The following is a 17,521-nucleotide window of genomic DNA, read 5'->3' as shown; positions in this document are numbered from 1 at the left end:
CTAAAACTGCTGCTAGTGTTAGAATTACCTTTACCAGGCTTGCCATCAATATATATGTTATATATACCGCAACAGGAAAATATTTTCCTCATCCATTGACAGTAACTGAGTAAGCACCATTAATTTTTTGGAGGGAGTCCAACAATCATTTTATGAGGCTCCTCCTTTCTGGCCAAGGTTGAAATAGGACTGAAGGAAGTAGACAAAATAAATACTTGGAGGGGGGGGGGGGATGGGGGAGGGGAGGGGGCTGACTAACTTACACTTCTAAGTTATAATCTATTACTTTAAATGCTGATATTGTTGAGATTAAAGCAGTCCTTGTGATCACTCACGCCGCAGTTGATCTTGCCCTCTCAGTTGGCAAATGTCTCGATCCCCACCATCTTCCATCCTTCGAAACCCTACCCAAACTGTCATCGTTTGAAGACAATCTTGCCATCCTTCACTTGCAACTCACATCCACCCCCACCACCCCCACCACCACCACCACTGCTGGCTGCTCCTGGTGACGGTACGAGCGGACTGGACACATCAGCATTGTCTACCCCTGGCTGGGGCATGCTCAGAATGATCTGCCCTTGCTTCACCTCCAGCTTCCCTTGAGAGGGCGTGGCCAAGTCTTTGTCGGCAGCAGCGGAAGCCGCCAGAGAGGAGGTAGTGGAGTTGAGGGAGGGGCTAGGGGAGGGGAGGGGGGGCGGGAAGGCGTGGGAGGTCAGCACGATCTTTCCATCCTGTACCACCAGGTTGCCCCCGCCCCCCACGCTGGGGGAGGGGAGGTGGGGGGAGGGGAGGGGGAGCGGGCTGTGCAGCGGCGGGGGTGGTGGAGGTATGGGTGGGAGTGGAGTGGTAGGTGCGGGGTTGTTGCGGGGAGGTAGTGGTGGACCCGAACCCGGCGTCTGCTGCTCGGCTTCTGAGTCGACAATGGATGTGGAGCGAGGAGGGGGTGCAGGGGGACCCAGTGCAGCTTGGGAAGTCTGTTGCCCCGGCGGGGGAGGAGGAGGTGGTGGGGGGAGGGTAGGGGGTGGGGGAGGGGGAGGAGCAGGGAGAGGGGGAGACCCAACCAACGGAGACGACTGTGCTTCGACCCCAGCCTGACCGTCGCTGGTGGATGAATTCCTCTGGCTCCTCGAGCGCTGCTCCGCCGCAGCCAAGTTGGAAACGGACCCTGACCGTGACCCTGCCCTTGACCCTCCTCCCGCCACCTCCTGACTTCCTGCGCTGTTTCGCTGCAAGTACTGCTGCCTGGCGGGATGGCCGACAGGAGGACCGACCACAGCCATGCCGCTACCCAACAACCCACCCGGTGAAGCGCAAGCGCCTTGTCGAACGACGGCATCAACTCCTCCATTCTGTCTGCGCTGGTTGGCGCGATCGATGGTGCTGTAAGGAGGGGGAGGGAACTCCGTCTTGTGGACCACCTCCGAATAAGGGGGAGGCTTGTCTCTCTGAAAGCCCGTGGCGATGCCGGAGCCCCCCACGCACTGGACTCCGTTGTTGACGTTGACGATGATGTTGCCGTAGTGGGATTGGGTGTTGAACGCCAGGAAGGGGTCCTGGTCGCTGACGCCCTCACCTGCAGGGTCAACACACACATAAAGCACGCTCATGATTTTGTCAGAACAAACTAAGACAAGAAGGGCAAAGCCCATACGACTCACATGCTTGACCTTGACCTTTACATGAACTAAACCTAGCAATGACATCATACACTAAGAACTGCTTTACACATTTTTCCTACCAAAATACATGTGACCTTGACCCAAGGTCAAGGTCATCCAAGGTCATGCAACACAAAGCTGTTAATTCAAGACATAGGAAGTACAATGGTGCTTATTGGCTCTTTCTACCATGAGATATGGTCACTTTTAGTGGTTCACTACCTTATTTTGGTCACATTTCATTAGGGTCAAAGTGACCTTGACCTTGATCATATGTGACCAAATGTGTCTCATGATAAAAGCATAACATGTGCCCCACATAATTTTTAAGTTTGAAACAGTTATCTTCCATAGTTCAGGGTCAAGGTCACTTCAAAATATGTATACAATCCAACTTTGAAGAACTCCTGTGACCTTGACCTTGAAGCAAGGTAAACCAAACTGGTATCAAAAGATGGGGCTTACTTTGCCCTATATATCATATATAGGTGAGGTATTGAATCTCAAAAACTTCAGAGAAAATGGGAAAAATGTGAAAAATAGCTGTTTTTTAGACAACATTTATGGCCCCTGCGACCTTGACCTTGAAGCAAGGTCAAGATGCTATGTATGTTTTTTGGGGCCTTGTCATCATACACCATCTTGCCAAATTTGGTACTGATAGACTGAATAGTGTCCAAGAAATATCCAACGTTAAAGTTTTCCGGACGGCCGGCCGGCCGGACGGCCGGACGGACGGACGGACGGACGGACGGACGGACGGACGGACGACTCGGGTGAGTACATAGACTCACTTTTGCTTCGCATGTGAGTCAAAAAGGCATGGCCTCCAAAAATCTTAGAAAATCAAGTCTGAAAAGAAGTGTCTTAAAACGCAGGCAAATTTACAGAGGCTATGAATAGAAAACCTCAAAAAGCAAGGTCTTAAAAAGGAGGAAGTCTTAAATTGGGGGTTCTTAAAAGGAGGGTTTCACTGTATTAAATAAAACTGTATTTAAACAATGCTGCCTTTAACCTGCCTGTGTGGAGGGTTTTCTCTCACAAGATTAGCTCTTACTTGGCATAAAGTTTACCTCTCCTTGCTTAAAGTTAAAGGCACTGTAGAAGGTAGTACTATCAACAATTTCCCACATTCACAAGACATCATCATGAACAGCAAAACATACAATACTCCAGACAAGCACATGACCCCACTACTAATCATAGCTATAATAGTACGTCCACTTTCGTTTTTAAGAATCTGGAGACACAACAGAGGTATTCAATCAAGCAAACTAATCAAGTAGAAGCCTTGGGCAAAATTTAAAAAAAAAGTTGTATGTTTCTGGTAACATGGCTACAAAAAATAGGGTAGGTAGGTAGGACTTTTTTTTTGGTTTTTTTGTTTGTTTGTTTGGTCAGGGTAGAAAATAACTATACAGTGACACAAAAAGACTGGACTTACTATACAAAGAGAAAGACAACACATTACAAAACAAATGAGACAAAAGGGATGCGGGGTTATTCCCCTTGTGTCGTCTGCGGTCTGTTACTTTCGTTTTGCCGCTTTTTTTAATATTTTTTTTTTACAAATGCAATAAAAAAAAAGTCTAGGGTCGGCGGGAAAAAACTAGGTAGGGTCGGGTGACCAGAAACATACAACTTTTTTTTTTTGCCTTACCATTTCGACGATTTCTTTCCAGTTGGTGGGCCAACCGTCTGGCTCTCAGCCGTTTCATCTTCACTCGGAACACGATGATGACGATGAATGAGATGATTATAACCAAGGCTACCGTACAGCCAATCACTGTGTAGACGGTAGTCTTGAGCCAGTTGAAGTGCTCATTCTCCTCTGTCAGAGACCTTGATGTGGTAACTGCTGTGGTAAAATAACAACAACAAAAATGTCAGACTTGAAGAATTGATTGATTTTCTTTGCCTAATCATAAGTAACAAGGAAGCATCAGTGGTGCATGTTGTGAAAAACTGACAAAAACGGGGCTGGGCCGCTATTGCGCGGGTCCGCCATTGCGCGGTGACTATTTGTCATTCAACCAATCTCTCAAAGTGTAACAGAAATACCCAAAGCCAAGAGACGCTCCTGGAGACTGAATACTGTGCTGACAATCATTCAAACATGTTCCAAGTCGGTTTCATGGCAAAGACTATGTATATTATTAAACAACAGGCCCCGTCACATTGGCAACTATTCCGCTTCTTATAGATTATACTTAGGTCGCGCAATAGCGGACCCGCGCAATAGCGGGCCGACCCCGACAAAAACAACCAAATAAAAGCAAACAGTTGAATTGAAGCATGGAACTAGTGTAAAAAGCGGCAAGAGAGTTCGTGTACATACAACTACACACGCATTTCACTCTCATGACATTTCTCTCACGCTCAGTTCATATTTGCTGCATGTCTAACTTCAGTTGAAAGCAGGGTGAGCAGATGGAAAGGAACATAATGTGTGTGTGTTTTTGTCTGTGTGCGTGTCTGTGCGTGTCTGTGTGTGTGTGAGTGTGTGTGAGTGTGTGTGCGTGCGCATGTGTGTGAGAAAGAAAGAGAGAGAGAAGCTGAATGTCTCCGTACACTTACAACATAACACAACAGCACAACCTGATTAAATCACAGCTGAAAGAGACCCTATTAATTCTACATGAACTCACGAGAATTGAGGAGACAGCCGATGACCTCATCAGAGTTGTCCCCACAAGAATTTGCACTGTCGCAAACCAGTTTGTAATCCACACACCGACTGTTGTTGCACCTGAATTTTCCGCTGCATGGTTGGGCTGCACATATAGAACAATTGTCCAGCATGAATATATCAGCCTGTGCCAAAACGTGGTCAGCAAGAAGATACCTACCTTTCAAGAATAATTTCTCTTTATGAAAGCAGCAAGTTACTAATAGTAATAGCACCACTCCTTCTTAAAGTAAACCCTTCAGAGAGATAGTATAAAATTTATAGTTTTATCAGTTTTTATCAATTGGAAGGTCTTGAAAATGTTATAAGAATGCCCAAAAATGGCAAAATATGACACTTTCACAGTGGGAGATTTGACACATAGATCGATCTACTTCATTGTTTTTCAAGAGCATAAAGAATCTGGGGGGTGCGGTAGCTTAGATGATACAGCATTGTGATTCTCTGGTCACAGGTTTGAACCGGGTCGAGTCGGACCTAGGACAACTTTATGTGATGACTCACAGACGGTATCCATGTCCCGTCCGTGAGTCTATACTATGGAATGTAGAAGACCATGGTCATTCTGCCATATGCGCACCTAAATGCGCACACACCTGGGTAAGGCAACACATGTTGCTGCTAGCTTTCCACTGGGATGAAGCAGCCTGAATTTCCAAGCAATGAGATGATACTTTGGGAACACAATGAAATGAAATCACATTCTGACTTTTCTTTTACTTTTAGCAGTTTCCTTTAAAAACTGATATACTGAGACTTCTTTTTGCCTTTGGAGATTAAATACTTCCAGCCTTCATTCATATATATATATATATGTTTATTTGCACATGCACACAAGCACACACACATACACACAAGCACACACACACACAAGCATCCATCCACACATTAGTACATGCGCTCAATAGGGAAGTAATATGGCCAATGCAGTCGTTTCCTTCTTCCTGTGACGTCATTTAAAATAAACGGCTTGACCCATAAAACAAAGTATCTCCAGTAACACAGCTTGCAGAATGCCAAACCAGGAAAAACTTAACAACCTAAGGATTACAGTGATATCCATGCATCCTAAAATTGGCAACTTCAATAATATTGATAATGAAGGAATAAGACTCAAAGTAAAAACAATTGTTCTGTCTATTTGCCAGGGTCACTGGCAATCTAAAAACATGAGTTCTTTCTTTTCTAAGACGTAAGACTTTATTACAACCACACGTGTGCAGTACACAGGAATGTTGCTTGGCTTGAGTACATTCAATACATAATACATTCAAACACAACAACCAAACAGAGTGCTCACCGCACTGCGTACACACACTCACTCACAGTCACACCCACATATGCATGCACCGACACACACATGCACCCCCCCCCCACACACACACAAAGAACCTGTAAGAAAACAAGCTGAAACGAGTGCAAGACCATCGTTACTCACCTCCACAAAGGTCTTCACTCTCATCGGAAGCATCATCAGGACAGTCAGCCATTCCGTCACAGACGTAGCGATTAAAGATGCAATCTTCGGAGGCAATGCACCTGAAGCGAGTCACTCCACACACACCCTCAGGTTCATCTGGAAGCAGAACATTGCAAAGATCACTGGATGTAAAACTAAAAGCTTAAACAAAATCACTGTGGATCATTTTCTTTGACTTCAGTCGTTCAGATGGCTGCATTGAGAAATAGCAACTGCGGAAGAGAAAAGCCGTACCTGATAGTGATACATACATGTATATATTATATATGTAAATTTATATGATATATATATATATTACATAACATGACAGATTATACGATCCACATTGATGGACTGTTTGTCAAGCAAAGAAAGGGAAAAGAGATACACCAACGAACAGCACGTTACTTCTTCTTTCCCTCTTCCAAATAAAAAACAGACAAGGTAACAATTACAAGAAAACGAAAGGAAAACACAAAAGTTTCCTTTGAAAACATGCCTTCTTGAGTATGTTATTAACTTTAATACACTGAACATTTGAGAAGAGACACAAGGCATGCCGACCGGACCTATCCTTCCCCCACTCCCATTTTTAGTTTTAAGACTATAGTTTTCCAGATTTTCTGTTAATGACAATCATACACACAAACACAAGCAGAGTGGCACACACGCACACACTCACACAATGACACAAACACAAAAGCAGAGTGACACACAAGCACATAAACAGAGACAAACACACTCACATAGTCACAACAGTGACATACACACTCTGAATCTGAGTCACAGACTCACACAGAAACAACACGATGAACCTCACAATTATTAACGCACCTGCAGGCTTAACATGGAGCTCAAGCTGCTTAACCTTGGCCTCGCTGTCCGCCATTAGCATCACACATTTGTACAGGTGAGCGTCCGAACGATTCACTTTGGAGAGGGTGAACTGCACCGAATAGTTCCCGTCCCATTTTTGATGCACGCGTGGGTTCTTCTGGTGGTCGCCCAAAATCCATTCCATCTTAACAGGAACCTCCCCGTTCAGTGCATAACTGTTGGCAATGCAGGTGGCAGTCAAGGTCTCACCCTCCCGCTGTGCGAGGCTTCCTTGGACGATTTTACCGGCAGACTTGATGATGAGGGGGTGACGATCATTGAGGTTGCTGGAATCTCCACTTGCAATTTTATTTAAGAATACTGCAAATAGATCAGTCATAGGGTTTAACTTCTATTGTACAACTACAAATTATATATATCATTTACACTTACAGAAGACTTTACTGACGCTGTGTTTGAATTATTATTTCAATTATGGTTTGATTGAATGTATTAACTATCATGTGGGCAAAGAGGTACTGTATCACTGCGTCATATAGGTACCAGTTTTTAGTATGAGGATCAGGCATGTATGCACACATGAAACAATAAACAAGCTACAACAAGTTTTGTTCATTTGCTGTATACAATTACATGTTCATAAATTATATCATTTTTGTCACTTTCACATCAGGAATACTAGCTATCACTATTAGAATTAGTATTACTTGTACGATAGTATAATCTGTTCTCAGTCAGTTCTTCTCCTATTCCTTTGGAAGCACTTGATCACGCTGTTTCTTGTGTTGTAAGTTAGCAAATGGTTGGTATACATGGCATACTTACAGTTAGACACCTCACTTCTTCTTCTATAGTTCAGTGGGGACAAACCTACTAAGTGATCTTGCATTTTGATTCCATGTGAACATCCTACCTAAACAGTATTTTTAGTCATCACTCTGTAAAAACATTTGTGACATTTCTCTTATGTGGACACATTTCTGTACACACACTACTGTACCCACACCAACACAAGCAACAGGGTGTGCATAAAAAGTCAGTCAGGGAGATACTCTTAGTCTTATTTATCATATTTTTATGCTTCAATATTTGCAAACCCAGTGGGTGTTTTTCGTGTACAACGTATTTATTTCAGAGAATTTAAAACCATATTGCAACAGTTAGTACATCAAAGGCATGAAGTCGATCACTGGCAGACTCTCCTCTGAAACTGAAAGTCGTCTGAGGAGGACGTACAGAGTCAGAATGCTGGCGGTGGCGCATCAAGAGACAAGACTGTATAACTAAGCTTAGTCTAGATACTTTGCACACATCAAATCAATCTTCCCCACCCGCTATATTTTAGTTATGCAATACTCACAAAATAAAACGATTTGTGCAACAAAAGGCAAGAGGTTGCAGGTGATCATCTTTGTACAATCATTGCCAGTGACACTCAGCAACAGTTGTCTTGTCTGATATCACTGATGTCTGCAAATCCCCATCTTCTAGCATCAAAAGTAGGCTGCGGTGCCATCTATTTCCGCTCTACTGATTTGCCTCCCTTGAATTTAATTGCAATTTCTACGCGTTTTAGAGTGAACATGTCAGTATTACTGCGATTTTAATAACTCCCACATCTTTAAATCTGTACTTTTCATTTTTCTGAGTTCAGTTTGCGTCAGACCAATGTTTCTTTGGATATGCTTTTGAGAACTCTTTCCCGAAGCGGCGGCTTTTGAGTACACCAATGCATGCTGCGGCAAACTTCCGGTTGGAAACAAAACAAATTCATGTGACCCTAGTTTGCAACCTAAAGATGATTTGGAACTGACCAATTTCTTCAGAAGTTTTATGAGAGTTTGTGGGAACACTTCCGAAAGTCTGAGAAACATGGCTCAAATTGTTGAAACTAGTGTAGCAGCTGTGAAAATGAGTGGTTCGTTTGCTACCCATGAGTTTTCCTCAAGTGACGAGGAGGGGGAGGAGGTAACACAAAGCTTACGAAGACCGCGATCCAACGCAGTGTTAGAACCAGATTCGATGACAGGGAGTCCACTCCAGGCGACGGAAACTCACCCAGATAGTCCGAGAACCCGAGAAATGTTATCATCCTGTGATGTAAACCGTTCGCCAAGTACTTCAAATGGTCGTTATGCAACGCCTTCTTCTTCACCAGTTGAAGTAGCAGCAACATGTTCCAAAATTGAGACTGGGTCACACGCACAAAGGGATGACACAGCTGTCCCAAATTCCATGTTGACATCAGCCACTCGTGTCTCAGACACAGCATCTGCCAGGATAAATGACCTGGAAAGTACTTTGACAGAGAAAACAGACATGGACTCTGAGGGCACAGATGAGATTCTTTCCAGCAAGAACTGTCACAATGGTAGAAGCCAAATGTCCAGTCCAGAAATTCTCTCATCTACTTCTTCTCCTGTGATGGTGAATAAGAGTGACACTGAGGCTAACAGAAGAGCCAACTCGGCACTGTCCTCAGCTAGTGGTGCCAGTTCTGGCAGCAGTCTGAGAGAGATTTACCACCAAACACGGTAATTTGTTTTTGTTTTTGTAATAACTTGAATTTCTCTTAACTGCTTGCTGTTTTTGCATAAACACCACCACAGGTGTCCGGCATAACCTTGAATGGACATAAGCTCGATGCGACAAAAGCTCGAATGGACATAAGCTCGACGCAACAAAAGATCGAACGATGACACACACACATGTTGCTAATCTTGTGTAGAGTGATGCTGTCAACTGCAGACGCAGCCTTGTGTGTGTGTGTGTAATCCAGCAGCGTACTTACAACAACCTAACAACAACGCGTTAAGCGATATCAAACAATTTAGTCAATCCAGGTTTCCCAATTGCTTCGTTTCCGGCCGATTTATGTGGAGCACGTGATGCACAAAAAAATATTGGCGGTCTAGAAGTGTCGTCTGCGCAATGATCGCGGCGGCTTTCTTGACCGCCAAGGACGACCACGCACGTTGTGAGACGTCATTCGTTAGACCTCAATCTGTCACTCGAAAAACAAAAATATCAAAACTAAAAAACAGCCATATTATATATGACGTCATCTAAGCAGTTTCAGGGATGTTGCTACAAATTCATACCTATAGGACAAATGTCCTGAGTTCTTCAGCATCAATAGGACATTTGACCGCTTTCAGAAAGTGTAATAGGACATTATGAATTTGCGCCAAACAGCTTATAACACATTCCATGGAATTGTTCCAAAGTCATGCGCCCACACACACACACACACCCACGCGCGCGCGCTGTAGAACACACACATAATATAGTAAATACATCAACACAGTGTGCGTATAATGTTGTATTTGTTTAGTTTCAAAGAAACCACAAAAAAGAAACCAACATGAACAACTTCAGAGCTCGTACTTTGATTAAATACTGCATGATTTGGATAAAAGTTGAAAAACAAAATGATCGGTTTGATCTAATGCTGATCTTTTGCAGGCTTTAGTTTTTGAGTCACTTGAGAAAAAGTGACTATGTAATCGGTCAGTGTTAGTCTGTCCGGCCGGCCGTCCGGCCGGCCGTCCGTAGACACCACCTTAACGTTGGACTTTTCTCGGAAACTATCAAAGCGATCGGGCTCATATTTTGTTTAGTCGTGACCTCCAATGACCTCTACACTTTAACGATGGTTTCGTTGACCTTTGACCTTTTTCAAGGTCACAGGTCAGCGTCAAAGGAAAAATTAGACATTTTATATCTTTGACAAAGTTCATCGGATGTGATTGAAACTTTGTAGGATTATTTTTTACATCAAAGTATTTACATCTGTAGCCTTTTACGAACGTTATCAGAAAAACAAGGGAGATAACTAGCCTTTTCTGTTCGGCAACACACAACTTAACGTTGGGCTTTTCTCGGAAACTATAAAAGTGACCGGGCTCAAATTTGATGTGAACGTGACTCATTGTGTTGTGAATAGCAATTTCTTCCTGTCCATCTGATGCCTCATATAATATTCAGAACTGCGAAAGTGACTCGATCGAGCGTTTGCTCTTCTTGTTTTTCAGCGGCATAATTCAGTGCTTCGTCTCGTATCGAAAACAAAAGCAGACGACAAATTTAGTCAGTTGGAGTTGTCTCCCGTACTCCTGTAGCATGCACTGATCTAAAAAGAATCCACTATTTTTAGATCAGTGCGCTGCACCGAGACGGTTATACCCAAACGGCGCATACCGCAAACGGTTCGGGAATTCCCGACAAAAGAAAAGATCCGCACGCGGCACTGACAACTTCTTCAGTGTCAGCTGAACACGAGAGCGTTCGGTCTTTTAGAAGATTTGTATCTTGAAATGAAAATTAACGAATATCGCGCTGTCCGAAGGAATGGAGTACATATCGGACAATGACCACGCTCAGGCTAAAACGATAGGACATCTGACCGACATGCGGCAATGTGAATCGGACATTTGGGGATTTTCATCGTTATATGTCCGATGTCCGACGCCTAACGACATCCCTGAGTTTTATCCGTCTGCAGTTTTACTAGATATTACTCGTCCTCGGCATTTGTCCTTTGATTGTGTGCACTTCCAGTAGATCTTTTGTCTTTCTTTGCATCCACATTGTAAGTCAAGCAGTTCAAACATAACGAGACACTTTTGTGTCTTGGTTACCTCCATGGGGGAGGGAATGTGTGAAGCCGACACGCGAGTGGAAATAACAACTCAATTCCAACTGTGCATGATAGTTTCGATAATTTCTGATCACAGTGGTCACACTGTTGACTCTGAGAAACTTTTTTTTCTGAATTGATTCTTACAGCAAGCAAACAAACAAACAGTCATCAATTTGCCCATGCCGCATGCTGCTTACCTAAACCTTTTCCAGATAAACAGTCATTTCCAATTAAAACAGTAACAATGACAAATCTAAACCCCGACACGATCGTCCCCCTTCTTTTTATATTTAGTCAAGTTTTGACTAAATATTTTAACATCGAGGGGGAATCGAAACGAGGGTCGTGGTGTATGTGCGTGTGTGCGTGCGTGTGTGTGTGTGTGTGTGTAGAGCGATTCAGACTAAACTACTGGACCGATCTTTATGAAATTTGACATGAGAGTTCCTGGGTATGAAATCCCCGAACGTTTTTTTCATTTTTTTGATAAATGTCTTTGATGACGTCATATCCGGCTTTTCGTGAAAGTTGAGGCGGCACTGTCACGCCCTCATTTTTCAACCAAATTGGTTGAAATTTTGGTCAAGTAATCTTCGACGAAGCCCGGACTTCGGTATTGCATTTCAGCTTGGTGGCTTAAAAATTAATTAATGACTTTGGTCATTAAAAATCTGAAAATTGTAAAAAAAAATAGAAATTTATAAAACGATCCAAATTTACGTTTATCTTATTCTCCATCATTTGCTGATTCCAAAAACATATAAATATGTTATATTTGGATTAAAAACAAGCTCTGAAAATTAAATATATAAAAATTATTATCAAATTTTTTTTTTCGAAATCAATTTAAAAACACTTTCATCTTATTCCTTGTCGGTTCCTGATTCAAAAAATATATAGATATGATATGTTTGGATTAAAAACACGCTCAGAAAGTTAAAACGAAGAGAGGTACAGAAAAGCGTGCTATACTTCTCAGCGCAACGAATACCCCGCTCTTCTTGTCAATTCCACGGGCACTGCTCTTCTTGTCAATTTCACTGCCTTTGCCATGAGCGGTGGACTGACGATGCTACGAGTATACGGTCTTGCTGAAAAATGGCATTGCGTTCAGTTTCATTCTGTGAGTTCGACAGCTACTTGACTAAATATTGTATTTTCGCCTTACGCGACTTGTCTCTCTCTCTCTCTCTCTCTCTCTCTCTCTCTCTCTCTCTCTCTCTCTCTCTCTCTCTCTCTCTCTCTCTTTCTCTCGCAGACAGATTAAAAAAAACAAAAAAAACCGGACAGGCTAAATAACACTGAGAATGACATGCACAGACACTTTCGATCTTTTATCATGTCGAGCTTTCATCGTGTCGAGCTTTTGTCGCGTCGAGCATATATGTCCGGTCGAGCTTCAGTCATTCGAGCTTATGTCGCGTCAAGCTGACGACACTGGACTGACCGGACTGCTGACTGATGACGACGACTCTGACTACAGGCAGGAGGTAGATAGGTTTGTGGGGTGGGGTGAAAACAACTATTTAGAGCTTAATGTGGGGAAGACAAAGGAAATGATAATGGACAACAGGAGGGGGGAACATGTACACAGGGAGATAGTGATCAAGGGGGAGGTCGTAGAGAAGGTAGAGCAGTATAAGTATTTGGGGGTGATTATAGACAATAAGTTGACATGGAAACCAAACTCTGATGCCCTTGTGAAGAAACTCCACTCTCGCCTGTACTTTTTGAGAAAACTCAGGTCTTTTAACATCAGACAAGAAATCCTTCAGATGTTTTACACTTCAACGTGCAATAGTGTGTTGTACTTTGGCTCCGTGTGTTGGGGTGGCAACATCAACAAGCAAGACAGGGATAGATTAGATAAATTCATCAGGAAAGCAAGTGGGGTGGTTGGGAGGAAGCAGGACAATTTCACATCAACACATGAACGACGACTGACTGACAAGGTACAGAAGATTTTGGCTGACGACTCGCACCCACTCAGACCGGAATTTGACAGTAGACGGACAGACAGGAGCAACAGATTCAGACAACCAACCGCAAGATCCACACGCTACAGAAATTCGTTCATTCCATCTGCAATTCACATCTTCAATTCTCAGGTGGGGCGGTAGATGCTGGTGTTGTCGACATGTCGCTCTGATGCACGGGGTCAGTGTTCTGTATTGTTTCATTATTGTTGATTTTGTTTTGCATTCTACTCTCTTAATCTTAGACAATATGTGATAACCGGCAAGGTGCTGACTTTCTTTTGTGCATTGTTGATGGTGAATGCATGTTAATTTATTTTTAATATACTTTCTTATGTGATAACCAATGTGCTATATTTTCTCAGGACAAAGAACAAATGTTTATTTTGAATGTTTTATGTATGTTATTATTACGGACACAAACGCTCAGCAATGTAATTTCTCTTTTAGAGATTAATAAAGTTATTGTATTGTATTGTATTGTATTGTATTGTATTGTATTGTATCAAGGTTTTGTCATTCGAGCATTTGTCGTTCGAGCTTATATCATGTACCCCACCACCACCCATCACCCATACTGTGATGGGCAAAACAAAGGCAAGTCAGAGTTGGTAACTCTATCCGAGTACCCAGTCTTAGTTTTTTTCTTAGCACACTAATTAATCCACAATCGTGTTTTTATCGTATGCACACAAAAATCAACTTTCAACTTCAAGTACACAATCAAGGGACCTGAGTTGTCAATCATCACACTGAATGTAATTCAAAATGTCTACTTTTATAGTGTCACATGTCAAGGTGGAGAGTTTTTCGTCGATTGTTGTTGTCTGTCATTTGAGCGTTGATGCGTTAAGCTGCCGTTATGCGCCATACATGGCCCAGCTCATCCGACTTCAGCGTGTTTGGAGTGGTCCTTCTCCTAGACTGGTGACTTTACAGGGCTGTCGAGTCCAGTCTACCCGGCTGTTTGGCCATAGCTGGCTGGTTTGTTTATCTGAGGTGACCTTCCCCAGGGCTAGAGCTTATAATGTGGCTCTTGATCGCATGGTGCTCCCGTAATTGGACACCTGGGGTATTCTTGGGAGTAACAGTGCCACCTGTTACCCTGCCCCATCCTGCTGGAAGCACCGCCATTTGGTCCGCGACTCCTTATTCGTCCTGGCAAGCCTGGCTTATCTCGCAGCTAACCTCCATATATCTGAAGGCCACCCCACCATCCGCCACCTGTGGACGCGCCTGGTTGGGGGTGGTCGCCCCTACTTTTCCAGGGTTTTGTCGATTGAGCTTAGTAATTAATTTAAGCTAGTTATTATTAATATTCAGAGTATAGATTAAGTTAGAGTAAAGTATTGTATTCAAGGTGCCTTTGCCTTTTTGAAGTTACAAGTCAAGTCAAGTATACTTTTCTTCCCAAAATAGGTTCAATCCATTTGACAACGACATTCACTTAGAAGAGGACCACTTCTCTGACAATCCAGACAGCAACTATTTCAGCGGCAAGAATTCATCGCCAAGAAGTGCAGTTTCTTGTGAGTTTTCTTACTTTTTCTTTTAGATCAACAACTGTGAAGACAGATCTGTCATTAATTCACAATTTTTTAAAAAAGTTCTTACTCTTAGTAACTTGCAGTCTTAGAGAAGTTTTAGTTGACAGCTTTTTACATCCCTGAATGGGAGAGTTTGGTAAATAGGAGAAATAATTAGTCCACGTGAGATTATGTCGTCTGCTTCACACTGGAGGCCAAAGTGTGATTTTATTCTGTGTTCATGGGCTGGAACTCCCTTGTACACTCCAGCTCCAGGAATGCATGCTGGGAGTTTCTGTGTTTCTATTACCCGCCAAACTCTGACATGGACAGGGGTGATGCTAGACATTTTCATGTTGGGACATTTGGCCGAAACTGTCAGAAAGCTTGAGGACATTTTGAAAAATGTTCGGCTATTATTATGGCTCATCGAAAGTCTCCGCACAAGAGGGGAACACCAATACAATCATTGTCGTAGGAACACAGAACATCTGTTGCATACTGCAACTGAAACAATCAGCTTTACTGATTTAACTAAAACAGACACCAATTCTCTGAAACTTGTCCAAACCTTTAACTTTAATTTCTTGAAAGTAAAACAATACAACTCTTACAATCTTGTGCAAATCTTGACAAGCCTTGGGAAACATGACTGGTAAAAGTCGTCTACTGTGATCGACTCGACAACACTACTACCACTCACACTGACACTGTCCAAATTTGCGGTGTTGCTGTCATTTTGTCTGGAATCACCTACCTTGGCGAAGGGTAGCAAACCTTGGCCTCCGATCAATTAGTTTTTTTTTCTTTTTTGGTTGCGACATAATGTTCAAATCGAAATCGAAAGTGTGACTGACTGATAAACTTTCGCGAACCGGCGGACATAAATGCTGAGAATGTGGTTCCCCTTGTCCAAGGGAAACCACTCTGGCAGCTATAATTTTTGTCAATGGCTTCCGATCCGTTCAGAACATTGATGTTTCGTTTTTGGTATTCGCGAAGAAAATAAACGCCAGTCAGTTGACTTCTTCTTCTTCCGTTTGGCAGCCACGGTCATAAATGAACATGATTGTTGCATTGTGGGACGAAGAGAGGTCAGTTAGAAATAATAAAATAAAAAATAAAGTAAAAATAAAAATTAAAATAAAAGGGAAGAGAAGGGATGTTACTGTGGGCATGATGTCCCCCCCCCAGTGGTAGGGGCATCAGCATACAGGGCCAGGGTTTCAGGAGTCAGACTAAGTACATCGGCAGCAGTTTTAGCAATGAAAGCCTGACCAATAAAAAAAAAAGTCGCGTAAGGCGAAAATACAACATTTAGTCAAGCTGTCGAACTCACAGAATGAAACTGAACGCACTGCATTTTTTCAGCAAGACCGTATACTCGTAGCATCGTCAGTCCACCACTCTTGGCAAAGGCAGTGAAATCGACAAGCCAGAATAACGCGGTAGTGGTTGCGCTGAGCAGGATAGCACGCTTTTCTGTATCTCTATTCTTTTTAACTTTCTCAGCTTGTTCAGTTGTAATCCAAACATGTCATATCTATATGTTTTGGGAATCAGGAACCGACAAGGAATAAGACGAAATTGTTTTTAAATCGATTTAGGAAATTTTATTTTATTTATAATTTTCATTTTTAGAGCTTGTTTTTAATATGAACATGACATATTTATGTTTTTAGAATCAGAAAATGATGAAAAAAAAGATGAAATTGTTTTAAAATAATTTTAATTACAATTTTCCGATTTTTAATGACCAAACTCATTAATTAATTTGTAAGCCTCCAAGCTGAAATGCAATACCAAAGTCCGGCCTTCGTCGAAGATTGCTTGGCCAAAATTTCAATTAAGTTCATTGAAAAATTAGGCTGTGACAGTGCCGCCTCAACTTTTACAAAAAGACAGAAATGACGTCATCAAAGACATTTATCCCCAAAAAAGAAAAAACCTGGGGATATTATTCCCAGGAACTCTCATGTAAAGTTTCACAAAGATCGTTCCAGTAGTTTACTCTGAATCGCTTTACACGGGACAACACACACACACACATACAGACACACACACAGACACACACACACACACACACACACACGCGCGCAGACAGACACACACACACACACACATACACCACGACCCTCGTCTCGATTTCCCCTCTATGTTAAAACATTTAGTAAAAACTTGACTAAATGTAAAAATGGACAAACCTTGGCCAATTCAGACAAATACTCTTCGGACATTTGGCCGATAAGGACATAAAAGTTTCGGCCAAAGTAAACGGGGGTGGGACATGGATACTGTAAACAGTTGACCCGTGTCCAACCCGGGCTGGATTCTAATCCGCGACCGTAAGTCGCGCAAAGCTGTTTCAAGCCATACTGAGAGAGAGAGAGAGAGAGAGAGAGAGAGAGAGAGAGGAAATAATCAACGGTAGCAGATGACGCGTGAAGAAAATCCGCTTGTGCCCAGATAGCAGTACAAAAGAGAGAGAGAGAGAGAGAGAGAGAGAGAGAGGTAGTCACCGACAGAGAGGGGAAGATAAAAGAAATGGAGAAAATCCGCTTGTGTCACGATAACAGAGAACGAAATCTAAAAGCCGCTTTATCATGGCGGCTTAAAAAAGCGAAAGCCGCGGTGAAGATGGTTTGGGTCCCCGATGAGTCAGTTGTAGCATACACATTACATAGTAGACCGTGTCGTGTGTAGGCCTATATCCTTTCTTTTGCTACAGGTA

At 42.7% G+C, this 17,521-nt stretch overlaps 2 protein-coding genes across 4 annotated transcripts in view; one reads left to right on the top strand and one right to left on the bottom strand.

Moving 5' to 3' along the window:
• Positions 1-416: 416 nt before the first annotated feature.
• LOC138970135 (uncharacterized) lies at positions 417-8,175 on the bottom strand. Its single transcript, XM_070342616.1, has 6 exons — positions 8,007-8,175; positions 6,644-7,006; positions 5,789-5,926; positions 4,310-4,435; positions 3,322-3,519; positions 417-1,576 (listed from the first exon to the last, which is right to left on the bottom strand). Exons 1-6 carry the CDS (start codon positions 8,053-8,055, stop codon positions 417-419), a joined length of 2,034 nt encoding a protein of 677 aa, XP_070198717.1. The 5' UTR covers positions 8,056-8,175.
• A 167-nt stretch (positions 8,176-8,342) lies between these two features.
• LOC138970816 (differentially expressed in FDCP 8 homolog A-like) overlaps positions 8,343-17,521 on the top strand; it is a 44,131-nt gene continuing 34,952 nt past the window's right edge. For 2 of the 3 annotated variants that reach the window (XR_011457080.1, XR_011457079.1), the window contains exons 1-2: positions 8,343-9,180; positions 14,684-14,793. Coding sequence is in view for 1 of the 3 variants with exons in the window: in XM_070343344.1 (XP_070199445.1) it covers positions 8,480-9,180; positions 14,684-14,793 (811 nt within the window). In the remaining 2 variants the exon portion in view is untranslated. The remainder of the gene's footprint in view (positions 9,181-14,683; positions 14,794-17,521) is intronic. The other variant, XM_070343344.1, reaches the window with a different exon arrangement.

Source organism: Littorina saxatilis, linkage group LG7 (genome assembly GCF_037325665.1).
Source record: "Littorina saxatilis isolate snail1 linkage group LG7, US_GU_Lsax_2.0, whole genome shotgun sequence".
In the NCBI taxonomy this organism is placed as follows: domain Eukaryota; kingdom Metazoa; phylum Mollusca; class Gastropoda; order Littorinimorpha; family Littorinidae; genus Littorina; species Littorina saxatilis.
This window is presented reverse-complemented; position numbering and strand designations above follow the sequence as displayed.